This window comes from Charadrius vociferus, unplaced genomic scaffold (genome assembly GCF_000708025.1).
Source record: "Charadrius vociferus isolate BGI_N301 unplaced genomic scaffold, ASM70802v2 scaffold134, whole genome shotgun sequence".
Taxonomy (NCBI): domain Eukaryota; kingdom Metazoa; phylum Chordata; class Aves; order Charadriiformes; family Charadriidae; genus Charadrius; species Charadrius vociferus.
In genome coordinates this window covers 5,874,216-5,886,753 of record NW_009648333.1, presented here as the reverse complement: position 1 = coordinate 5,886,753, position 12,538 = coordinate 5,874,216, and the positions used below count along the sequence as shown (strand labels likewise).

The 12,538-nt window shown below is 36.2% G+C and overlaps 1 protein-coding gene across 1 annotated transcript; it reads left to right on the top strand.

Annotated features, from left to right (window-relative positions):
• Positions 1-372: 372 nt before the first annotated feature.
• On the top strand, positions 373-11,133 carry LONRF1 (LON peptidase N-terminal domain and ring finger 1). The gene is made up of 12 exons (XM_009885040.1): positions 373-460; positions 936-1,054; positions 3,462-3,584; positions 4,196-4,300; positions 4,759-5,041; positions 5,127-5,217; positions 6,059-6,173; positions 6,768-6,889; positions 8,050-8,208; positions 8,322-8,484; positions 8,877-9,029; positions 10,502-11,133. Exons 1-12 carry the CDS (start codon positions 373-375, stop codon positions 10,658-10,660), a joined length of 1,680 nt encoding a protein of 559 aa, XP_009883342.1. The 3' UTR covers positions 10,661-11,133.
• The last annotated feature ends 1,405 nt before the right edge of the window (positions 11,134-12,538 follow it).

Genomic DNA, 12,538 nt, shown 5'->3' with positions numbered 1-12,538 from the left:
TATTATTGTTTACAGTAGACCAATGTTTGACTTATTCAATGAAAAACACAGGTGTATTAAAAAAACAAACAAACAAAAAAAAAACCAAAACCAAGAACAAAGCAGTGTGCTGGCATTTTTTCCAAGCAACAGCTACAATAAGTTGTGTTATGAGACCCATAGTTTTAGTGTCATGAAGATGGGTGTGCTTCCCATTTAGAGGTTGCTTTACTAAAAATGCAGAATACTGTATGTTGGACATGAGAACTCATCTTTACTGAACACATACTAATGTTTTCCCATTGCAGAAGTTCCGCTAGTACTACTCCTTACAACGGGGCTGCCATCTGGCGTTAAAGGCTTTCTGGTATTTGCTATCTCTTTTCAGACCACATGGTGATGATGAAATGTATTGCTGGTACTTACCAGATGGATATCATCGTTAATGGGGTATCTGTATCTCCAGCCATAGGTGGAAGGGGTCAGGCATTATAAAAACAAATGACGGTCAAAAGAAAAACTGGGCCATTTGAAAACAAACTTTGTAATACTTAGGCTTTTTAATACAAGTGTGGAGAATTCCAAGGTTTCTCTGCTTTTGGATGAGCGTACTGTAAAGCTAAAGTCTACTTAGTCGTCAACTTTTGTTGTCACAGCAGTACTGAGTAATGCTTTATTCTGTCAGCCTCAATGTTAGGTCTTTTAAAATATATTTTCTTGTTGCTGCAAGATACACTAGAGCGTCCAAAATTTGATCTTTAGCTTGAAGGACATGAGCCTGGAATTACCGCCACTTTTATTATCCAAACGCTGGGGGGTAGGGGAGAATGTACTCCAATAACTTTGAAAGTGTGGTACAAAAAAGTGTGGTTATGACATACCGCTGTGAAAGCATATCTAATTAAAAATTACAAATCTCTGAATTATTAAAAATGTTACTTAACTTTTGTCTTCAGATCCCAGTGACTTGATGCTAAGAATTTACAGAGCTGAGTCATATGTTGGCCTCCAAGAATACAAAACAGCCATAGAAGATCTAAATTTTGTTATTTCCAAAATGCCAAATTGGCCAGAGGTAAGTTGATGTGAACTCTTAATTTTTCAAAATTCATGTTTATCTATAAAATCAATGAATTCTAAATTATACATGCATCAAGTTAAGCACCTAGGTCAGGCATTATCTGGTAAGACATGCAGAATGCTAAAAGGTATCTTAAAATAGTTGCTTATATGAGACAGGCTACTGATGAGTATGGCAGGTTAGAGCTGATTGACAAATCTACTTGGAACTGTTATTTTAACCTGAAGTTTTTGATGAAGGCATTTTTATTTCGTATTATAACATGAGATGGTGTCTTTGGATGAAGGGTTAAGTGCAGCAGAACTGACTTCTTGGGCAGTATTATGAAGTACTTCTGTGCTGTCTGTAGTTACTTGTTATTGATTATTTTATTTCTTTGTAAGAACACTTTTATGTGTTCTCTTAAAAGTTATTAAATATTTACAAGCTTAAATTCAGCTTAATGTTTTTTTGGCTGGATGGTTTGCTGAAATTGTGCAGCCAGCTTTAATTGCTTGAAAGCAGAACTTCTGAGGCCTGTGTGTTTGGTAGGTTAATGTAACCGAGTTTCAAAAATTTTTTATGCTGTATACAAGTTAGTCTTTTTAAAGCTCTGCACTTCCCTGAAGTGTTTATACTTGGATTGTGTTTCCCAAAGTCAGAGCATTTTAAGCATTATCTGTTCCTTGAGAATATCACATGAGATGAGCGATCAGTGTTGCCAGTCAGGACTAGAATTCTTGGCTATGTGTTAGGTCAACATTTCTTTTATATTTTTTGAGTTTTATTGGTAAAATAGCTTGCTATATAAATAGGACAACACAGTTTTCTTTTCCAAAGAGTCAAAAAATATTTAGCACAAGCAATAAATTCTTTTGCAATAGTATTGGCTAAAAAATGTAAGCTTGTGTTTGGGGCCTTTTTTAGTGGCTCCAATACTTGGAGTTGGGATAGCTTATGGTGATGTAACCTGTAACAGCTGGGGTTCGGGGTTTGTTTTCTTTATGTGTTAATTTCTATTAAGAGAAGGACACTTTGCTGTTTTAGCTTGGAAAGTTTTTCTTCGAAAAGCCCGAAGAAACTCAGTGGGAACTGAGCTTTGGAAATAGTGCAGGCAGCTGGGGAGTCACTGGCCTTCAGAACTGTAAAATACTGCATATTGCAGAGTAGTGCAGCGCTGTCTAAACTCTGAGCACAGCAGGAGCAGGAAGATCTTGCCACACAAGGGGAGATGACTACTGCTGTCTTGGTCTCTCCTGTGTTCAGCAGTTCCAATTCAGAGAGCATCCTACTTTTCTCCACCTCGCAGCTTTGGTAGTACTGTCTACTTTTTTTCTATATGTTTGGAAAGAAACCTCTCTTTACTTAAATGAGATTGGTTTGATGGAGTTCTCTAACAGTTCTTATCTCTGTAGGAAAAGAAACTGTAAGAGGAGGATTAGTATACTTCCCTTCTTCAGGATACATCTTAGTGAAACTGCCCAAATCCATCAAAGATGATGCATGCCTTCATCTGACAGCTTTGTTTAATGGTCTTTACTGCTAATACTAGCAGCCATTCTGTAGAAACTGCAGTCGGGGTGGGGGGGTGTTGTGTTTGTTGTTTGGTTTTTTTGAATTCCATTTTCTGGACCGTTATCCAAAATCTCACTTACAACTAGATATTGTTTTATCTAACATTTGTAAGGTAACAGTTGATCTTATCTAACTTGCATTTGCAGTAATATAAATACAACTTTTAAAAGTTGAGATAAGTTGGATAAGGGATTTCTTAGTTGCAGAGTCATATAGGTAGGTTCAGAGTCTTTTCTTTTTCCCTGAGGAAAAAAAAAAATAATAGTTGACAGATTTATTTTTTTCCTAGCTGCTGCCTAGTGTTCAAGAATAAAATATAGTTGGAGGAAGCAATTCCAAAAGTGCATTGGTTTGTGTTAAGAATATAGATTAAGATGTATGTAAGGGATGCATGGTTGTTGTGTGGCTTTGTAGTTACCCTTCTCCTGCAGGCTTTTAATGAAACAAAGGGCAAAAAGCATATACTGTAAGCTGTTGTATGAGATTATGTATTAATTTACATTGTGTGTCCCTCTTCTTCCCGTCCAAAGGCTCACAGAAGGTGGAAATTAAGGCTTTTTGTGAATTCATCGCTAGTCAGGTTTTTAACCCTTTGTGTAAGCCAAAGCAAATAACTGGAAGGAAACTAACACCAGCCTATCCCATGACTTTTTCAAACACTGTAGGGGATATATGTTAGACAAGGCATACAGATCATCCACCCTGGGCACAGCTGAAGTTTGTTGAAGAGCTACATTCTTTTTGTCGTGGAAGGTTCTAACGCTAATTCTGTTGTAATGCCTGTAAGGTGAATACTGTAGTTTTCTACATACTCTCTAGAAATGTCTTCATGGTATCTGTTTTTCAGGTCTACTTCCAGAAGGGAAAAGTGCTGCAAGACTCTGGCTTTGTAGGTGATGCCTTACAACTGTTTCTACAGTGCTTAGCCCTTGATGAAGACTTCCTTCCAGCCAAGCTAGAAGTAGAAAAGGTAATTTTTTCTATGAAACTGGATTACCATCTCTGACTTAATTCCTTTATAAAGTTCCCATTATGGTAGACTTTGAGCATCTAAAAATCTTCAATACGTACAGAGAAGGTTCATGTGTCGTATTGGTTCCGTTCAAGATATGTCATACTATGTTGAAGAGATAGTCCTAATGTACAAGTTTTAAGTACACCTTTCAAAGTACATGTGCTTTTGAAGGTACTAAATGGAAATCTAGAAAACCGGAAAGGCAGGCAGCAAGTTAAATACTCTAAAGTTGAACTCTTTTGTTGTGCCCAGCGCACAACAGTTTTTCTTTGATAATAAAAGTTTACATTGAAAAAAACGCATGATATTGAATTGATAATGTCTAACTCTGTGTGAGGAGCTCACTTGTAGAAAAGATTCCGGGATAAATTTCTTTTTAGTAATACAGACACATAGGTTTCTGCTTGTTCTCAACTGTTCTTTCTCAGTTACTGCCGACGTAAATCGCTGTTTTTGAAGATAACTTCATATAGTTTAAATTCTTATTTTTGGTATGTAGTTTTATCATAAAGCTCTGTCTAGATCCTTTTTCATTATTATGAACATTTAACTGTTTGTTTTTCTAGACGTTGTGTGATGTGCTGTCTCCAGAGAAGTTAGGAGAAAGTCTGAAAGAATCTGCTTGGAATTCACCACATAGTCGAAATAAACCTTTTATACTTGGTTCTGAGGTGACTGAGTCTTCCTGCAACTTACAGCTTTGTCCTGACCAGGTAACAAAAACTATAGGATAGCTTTTCTTTTTGGATGATACGCAAACATCAGACATTCTGATCTCTTTGTTTGTCATACTTACTTTCCAGCCTAAATGCTGACTTTCTGTAATTGGCTAAATTGGAAGAAAAGAATTGTGATTTGGGAGTAATGTATTTTCATTTGGAGTGTTAGACTCCTCATTCCAGTGAACAACTAATTAGAAGGTACTGAGATTTGATATGAGTGACTTCAAAATAAAGAGAACTACAGTTTTTCCTTCTCTTTGAAGCGGGTGAAAATTTTTAAATTGTTAATGTTAAGCAAATTTGAGTACTATCTTGACTTACCAAATTCCTCTATTTAACTAATCGACTAACTGTGGGTATCAGTTTTGGCTTATATAACTTCGCATGTTTACATTTTACATACTTAGATTTGTGTTGCTCTAAGTACAGCTCAGTTCATCTTACTATTACAGAGTTTAGGAGGATCAGAGGTACTGGAACCTGTCAGTGGAAGCTTAAATCGTGCACAGTCGGCCCATGCTCTTAACTCCACAAAAGACCTTGCCAAGGAAGATGGCTTAAAGAGAGTGTCTTCCGAACCCCTTCTCTCTGGCCAAGAAAAAGGTGCTTTGTTGAAAAGAAAGCTTTCATTTTCAGAACAGGATACAGTTGTATGTGAAGATAGAAGAAACAAACATAAAAAGCAAGGAGGTACACAGTCACTTACTTTGAAATTCTAAGTATTTACTGTCTTGTGCGTTTCTTTGAAAGACTATTTTGTCTTGCTTTTCCTTAGAAAGTACAAAAAGGGACATGACACTGCCTTTTGGAACAATTCCAGGGGATTTGATTGATGTATCAGATTTCGAGTGCTCTCTATGTATGAGGTAAGATGTCCTCTTTGATTCAGTTCTGTTATAGATGCTTGGCCATATATCTGTTACACATACAAACTGAGGGTGCTTATAGGTTGTGATGAGTTCTGTTATCAGTCAATAATTTTCAGCCTTCAAATGCTTATTTAAATGTCTTACTTGCTAGTGCTATAGAATACAGTGTTATTTTGATCGAGCTGCCATTTAAATTAAACTTGGCATTGTTAACTGGTAACCTAAAAAGGACAGGAACTTTTGTGGTTAAATGTTAGGGGTTTTTTTTCAGTCAATAAAACTATTTAACTTAAAAGCATCAGCCTTCCTAAAATAATAAGTATTGCCTGTGAACCTCATATTTGTCTAGGAGACGGAGATACTTCAGAATGTTAGTCTACCTAAATGTAGTCGATGTATTTGAAAGCTCTTATCAAGTTGTCTTGGTTTTCAGAATAAATGCCTTAAAACATATGGTGTATACTAAACTGCCCATAGTTATCTTACTAGTATGTAATACAGCTACTAAAACAACTTAGCTCCTCAAAGAATCACTTAATTTTGCATATTCTGAATCTCTATGTAATGAGAGCAAAAGCTTTGTACATTGGGATAAATGTTTAGATATTTAGTGTTGAAATGCATCCAGATTCTCATCAGAAAACAAAAAATGAATGTTGCGATGGTAAATGGAAACAAATTGCAGTATAGGGGAAAAAGTTGAATAACATGTGGGATTAATTGTCTCTGCTTTGTTATGGTGTAACTAGTCTTAAAAATTAAAGACTTTGATCACTGACTGATTTTTAGCAAAACAAACGCTTGCCGCGCTATCTAACTTCTAATAACTTTGTTTCAGGCTATTCTTTGAGCCAGTGACAACCCCTTGTGGACATACTTTTTGCAAAGGTTGTTTGGAACGGTGTTTAGACCATGCTCCTCAGTGTCCACTCTGTAAGGAAAGTTTGAAAGAGGTACTGTTTCTCAGTAGATCTCACAAATACAAATATTGTATCATTTTAAAGGCTGTGAGTAAAACTTAGCAACTTGGGTTCACTTGGGTTTTGGCTTGCTGCTAGGAAGGAAAAACTTGAGACAACCTTTGTCAATGTAAGTTGCTCAGGTTTGCCTCAGGGTCTTACAGGTTTTCTGTTTCTGTGACCATCTACTTTATTGGTGTAATTAAATCCTGTGTGTGTTTAAACTTTGGTAACTATTCCGTAAAACCTCTATGTGGTTTCTGTACACTTTCCTTATTTCCTTATTCCCAGGCTGTATAACCTGGGAATCAACTCTGTCTCTGGTAGGTACAGCAATACAGAGTTAGGCACTCAAGTTGTCAGACACAAGAACTAAAAATAGAGAATCTCATTTTCAAATGTTAGAGTAACATTAGGTGTTAAGTAACGAAACATAAGAACGTTAGAGCTGTAAGTTTTTGTGGGTCTAAATCTAAATTATGACACACTTCATGTGTCATGGTTTTAAATAAAAGCTGTATTTTCTCGAGTCTTTTGTTCATATATATGAAAATAAATATTAATATATTTTTTAAAAATTGCTTACAGTACCTTGCAAGTAGAAAATACAGCATTACGGAACTGCTGGAGGAATTAATAATGAAATATTTGTCTGACGAATTATATGAGAGAAAAAGAATTCATGCTGAAGAAACTGCTGAACACTCAAAGTAAGCTTGCTGTCTTTTATCTAGAAAACTTGAGAGGTTAGCCTGAAACCCTTTTTAGAAATGTTTTATCATTTTTGTGATTGTTAACAACGGCATATTATGGATGCAAGAAGGAGTATAAAGACATGTTTACTCGGTGTCTTAAATGGATATTTCAAAAAATTAACAGTTTAACTACTGTGGAAATAAAAAAGCACACTTTGATAGTAGCAATGTGAGGCTGTTAAATCTTCTACAAAATACGTTTGACCTTCAGTTTCCCTTCTGTGTGCACTGTCGTGGAGCTTCGGTTTTAGCTTTGCTGCTGTTGAGTTGGCTGCAGAGTGTCAGATACTTGAATTTCTTTCAAAGCAGTTCATGATAGACATTAATTGTATAAAGATTTGATGAGAAGAAATTGTTGGGGTTTTTTTTGTCATTTTGGTGTTTATATAGCTGAAGAACTCTAGTAGAGATAAAGCATCATGTATTGTAGGTATGAGTGTTGGAAAACTATTTAAAACTATAGCTCATCCAACTTACATAACAGAATCCATACATTAGAATTATGCTTTATAGTCTGAAAGGTATTAAAATTAAATACCTGCTTAATGTTTTAATGCTAACTTGTTTGTATCAACTGTACATACTTGATAAAATAGCGTGAAAAAATATTTTGTTTTTTAGTTAGGCCTGCTGAGGCATATCACAAGGTAAAAGTTATACCCTGTGTTGCATCTTGTGATCTGGAGGCCAGCATTGAAAATAATCTAACTGGTGACCTAGCTACTATGTAGTTACTGCTCCATCTTTTTAGGAAAACTGTGACTCTGAGGGCATGAGGGCTTGTATGGCTCAAACTAAAACACAAAGGAAAAAAGCAACTAATGCTCCTTACCCCAAAACAAAGCCCTTCATTCACTGACTAGATACTCACTAACTAGATAAGTGTGAGGTTTACTGTCCAGTACGTATTCAAATCAGTACATTCAGTCACTGTTGTTAGTATGTGTTTTTATTCTTTAGGCAAGTTATTACAATGTGCTTATTACTAAACTTTGAAAAACTTTGCTTTATGACCTCAAATACAGGAAACATACTGAAAAAATGTATTGTCTTGGCATAGTTCAGTGATTCGATTTTTTTTTAAGTTGCATATTTCTTTTGATGTTCTCTTGAAGCTTGACCAAGAATGTTCCAATGTTTGTTTGCACTATGGCATATCCTACTGTGCCTTGCCCTCTACATGTGTTTGAGCCAAGATACCGACTAATGATTCGCAGAAGTATTGAAACTGGGACTAAACAGTTTGGGATGTGTATAAGTGATTCTCAAAATGGGTAGGTTTGCATCCTAATTCTAAGCTTCTCATCTCTTATGCCTTTTTTTTTAGTTATAAAAAGTGTCCTTTCAGAAGTGTGTGATCGCATTACTGACAAGGTCTCTGTTCTAGTTTTGCAGATTATGGATGCATGCTGCAAATTAGGAACGTTCATTTTCTACCTGATGGAAGGTCTGTTGTTGATACAGTTGGTGGAAAGAGATTTAGAGTTTTACGGAGAGGGATGAAAGATGGTTATTGCACTGCAGACATTGAATATTTGGAAGATGTTAAGGTATCCAGAATGCTATCTAAATACTTACTAGTGTTAATATCCCAAGATTTTTGCTTGAGTTGTTCTTGAGAGTTCTGTTTCAAATTTTTAGGTCCTTAGACCACTGGAAGATTCAGTGCCAGCACGTGGAAGAAACGGAAGCTAGCTTAATTTTTTCATTATTATAAAGCAACACAGAAATACTGTGCTTTTTGTTTAAACACTAGTTTGAAGCTGTAACTTTCTACAATATCACGGGACTTCTTTCCTATTCAGTCATTAGCAATCAAGGTTTAGGAGAATGCAAGAAATGTATCTAAATATAGTTGAAATTGAATGGGTTTTTATTTTAGCTTAAACACCTTAATTGTTTCTTTATCTCTAATGATATTTTCATAACATCCCTCTTATAGGTTGCTGATGAAGAAGAACTAAAGAAACTGAGAGAGCTTCACAACTTTGTTTACAATCAGGCCTGCAGTTGGTTCCAAAACTTAAGAAACAAATTTCGCACTCAGATTCTTCAGCACTTTGGGCCAATGCCTGACAGGGAGGAAAATATACAGGTGAGATATCATTTAATACCAGTTATTAGGTGCTTATTTCTAAAAATAAAAACCCTGTTAACAAGTGCTAAACATTAACAGGGGGAAAAAAAAAAAAAAAGACTTTTGAAAGCAATAAGGCTTGCATTTTGTTTCTCTTACGATGAGCCACAAAAGGCAATTCTGTCACTGTTCAACAGTTTTTGCAGGACGATATGCTGCTGTGAAGATAATACTAGTAAACCAAGAACACTAAGTTCCAGTTTAAACTGTTGGTTTGTGTAAAACTGTTACAATTCAAATGGGAAAAAACCCCACTGTATTTTCTTCCCTGTGACATGTACAGGCAGTAATCTTTGGCAAAGAAGTAATCACAAATAACACTTTTCTCCTTTCTAAGCTAGTGCCGTGAACTGCTGGAGCTGCTAGGATTTGACTAATGTTTCTTAAGAAACTAGCTGCAGCAATCTATTTTCATGGTTATTATAAACAATTAATGAAGGTTGGTGGGAGGCTGGAGAAAAATAACATTTAAAGGTACATAAAATTTGGCTTTAAAAGTGGAATTATATACAAAGTGGGATCTTATGAGAGCTTGTCCCTCACCCATCTGCTGCGTACTTTTATGAGACTGTATTAACTGATCTGGGAGGACTGTAGATGCTGTGGAGGCCAGTGCATGAATTCAGAATTGATTTTAGAACAATGTAATAAAAAAGCAGATTTAAAGCAACATACTAGGGAAGAGGAACAAGTGTGCAAAACCAGGATACGTTGCAGGGCACCAATATTGTGAGTATGTACCTGAGATTTATAATGGACCCCAAAGGTGTCCACTGTGTGATACAGCTACAAGGGAGGAAAAGTCATCCTGCAGTGTACCGCTACCAGTGATATTTTTGCGAGTCATTTGAGGAAGTTAATCTTCTCTGCAGTGATGTGACCTCTACTGACAAGTGTTATGTCCAGTTCTGGGCATGACATCTGAGGCTTGCTACCGAGAAGCAACTTAGAAGAAACTGATTAAGTAGTCCTGCTCTGTCCAGGAGGTAGTGAGAAGGGAGTGAAATAGGGAGGTGAGAGAGGAGTCCTTCAAATATAACAAAGACAACTGTAACGAAAACATGAGGCTTCAAGAATATTCAAGCTTCAAGAATAGCATGACAGGTAATAGATTTAGTTTTTGTCGGGGAGGCTTGTTATTAGGTGACTGTCCTATACTTTGCCATCTTTTCCCGAAGAATCTATGAGCTTGCTTTGTTGTCTTTTGCTTTATCAAGCTTAGTTTCAGCGTACTTTACTTGGCTTCTCAGTTGGGGAGGGATCAGAAGAGATCCCTTCAGAACCCTTCTGATCTCATGGATTTGGAATTCTCTAGTTAGTATCAAACTTCAAACTAGCCTTTGTCGCTAGCCACATTGTCTTTCAGTGTCTTCGTGTTAGTCAACTGTACTGAACTGGTTATGAGTAAACAACTTATCCTTTATTTTTAGGCAATGCCCAATGGTCCTGCTTGGTGTTGGTGGCTTCTAGCTGTTCTCCCAGTAGACCCCAGATACCAGCTGTCAGTTCTCTCCATGATGTCTTTAAAAGACCGTCTGATAAAAATCCAACATATACTCACATATTTTTCTAGAGACCAGTCCAAGTGACTAACTGCCTGGGTCTTCCTGAAAAGTTACTCTGTTCTGGTTGTAGTAGCAGCTGGAATTTTTGCTGCCTTTGCACATCTAGCGCTGGTTTGAGAAGTGTAATGGAACTGCTTTTTCTCTCTCCTCCCCACCCCCCCGACCTCCTGAACCATGGGGTTCTTCGAATGCACACTTTCTTCAACTATGAGAGAAGACCACTGACGATTGCACAAAGTCAATCCGGCTAGATATGTTTTTCACGTTATCTACATGACAATTTGCACTATGTAGAAGAGAACATTTTTAAGACTTGATAATTTTAGCCACTGACTTTTTAAAGCTGTGGGAAGTGCAGGACTTAAGGCTGACAGTCCAAGTTTACAACATTGAGGAGGTGTTAAAGGTTTTGCAAATGTTTGCCTCATACAACTGTTCTTTTGCTGTTTGCACAAATATTTGAAATATAGTATTGAATGTCACTGTTGGATATTACTACTCTTGTTGAATTACCTTGACCATGAATATGGCACAGATTTTTAAGTTATCTTGTAAATGTATGCATCACAAAACAGGTGACATTATGAACTGTATGCTGAACCTTTTTTTTAAAAAAAAAAAAAAAAAGAAAAGGTACTTCTGTCTAAAAATACTTAAACTGTGAATATGGTTTACATGCCTAGGCCTGTACATGTTAAAGAGGAAACTGAAAACTAAATGCTCGTACCAGTTACATTTCTACTGGGCTTTTCAGGCTGGCTGTTCTTCCAGAGCACACACTTAGTTCGTAGAGCTTAGGAGAAGAAATCTTAGAGTGCGCGTGCGTGTGTGTATTGGGGATTGTGCATCCAGGATTTAAAAGCTTAAAGTTTTATTTGAACTTTTTGAGTTGGTGCAAATGTGAGTTCTATGCCTTATTCATATCAATAGTAGAGCACACTGCAGTGGCAAGGTTAGCATCATGCTGCCAATAGGTACTTTTTGTAATTAAAGGTTTGCATATTTGTGAATATGTCTGATACTGGCTTTCTTGTATGTAAATCATTTGTAAAATATTTCTTAAATCTTGCTTTTGCTAATATATTTAATTTTCAATAAAAGCTAAGTTTGTAATATTTTTAACTTTGAAAGAATCTAAAAATCGCTTTCATTTTCCATATGCTTCTCTTCGGGGATCGTAAGTAAATCCAGAAGCAGCCGTTTAACCTACATCAAGGTTGTGGGCACTTTGTGATGTAACTGATGTTACGTACATGAGCTTCTGATGCAGTACCTGTCTCAGACTGATTATTGGTCAGACAAGTTTTTTGATGGTGTCCTACTTTTGTATCTACTTTGTTTAAATTAAGGTGCTTTCAGGTATGAAGTTTGCATTTCACAAAACTTAAAAGTCATGGGAGATGATTCTTAGAGGAGTCTTAGGTATTTCACAGACTTACTCATCAGATGTTCTGGCCTTGTTCTCTTCTGGAGTTTACGGCTTGAGATATTACAGGCAACCCAAAATCTGCTGGATCGTTTTTAATGAGGGCTTCTACCTAAGGTAAATTTCCCCTTTAAATAAATAAAGTCCTGGATTAGCATTGGGAAAGCTTTATTTGCATAATAAAAGAAGAAAGGGGATCCTCTATTTCTCTAGTATGTTATAACCTTAGAAACTTCATCTTTGTATCACCAAGATCTTCTTAAGAATAAAAATGACAGGATTTTATTTTAATTTTTTTTGACAGCAAAAAGTCCCTGTAAACAGGCTTGAAATACCCAAACAATCTAGTGGTAATTTTGTTTTTGTTTTTTTTTTTCTTGCCAAGAGCTTTGATTTTAAACCTGGGTATTCCCTCAAGAGGAATATGTGGCTTCTAGGTGTTTTCGTATGTTCCCATGTGTTTTTAATTAAAAAAC

What these genes read in the sequence shown, in the direction of transcription:
- LONRF1 (XM_009885040.1), top strand. Translation starts at nt 373, where the DNA reads ATGGTGATGATGAAATGTATTGCTGGTACTTACCAGATGGATATCATC. An exon ending in GAGTGCTCTCTATGTATGAG is followed by an intron (nt 5,218 to 6,058) that starts GTAAGATGTCCT and finishes ACTTTGTTTCAG; the next exon opens with GCTATTCTTTGAGCCAGTGA. An exon ending in GTAAGGAAAGTTTGAAAGAG is followed by an intron (nt 6,174 to 6,767) that starts GTACTGTTTCTC and finishes AATTGCTTACAG; the next exon opens with TACCTTGCAAGTAGAAAATA.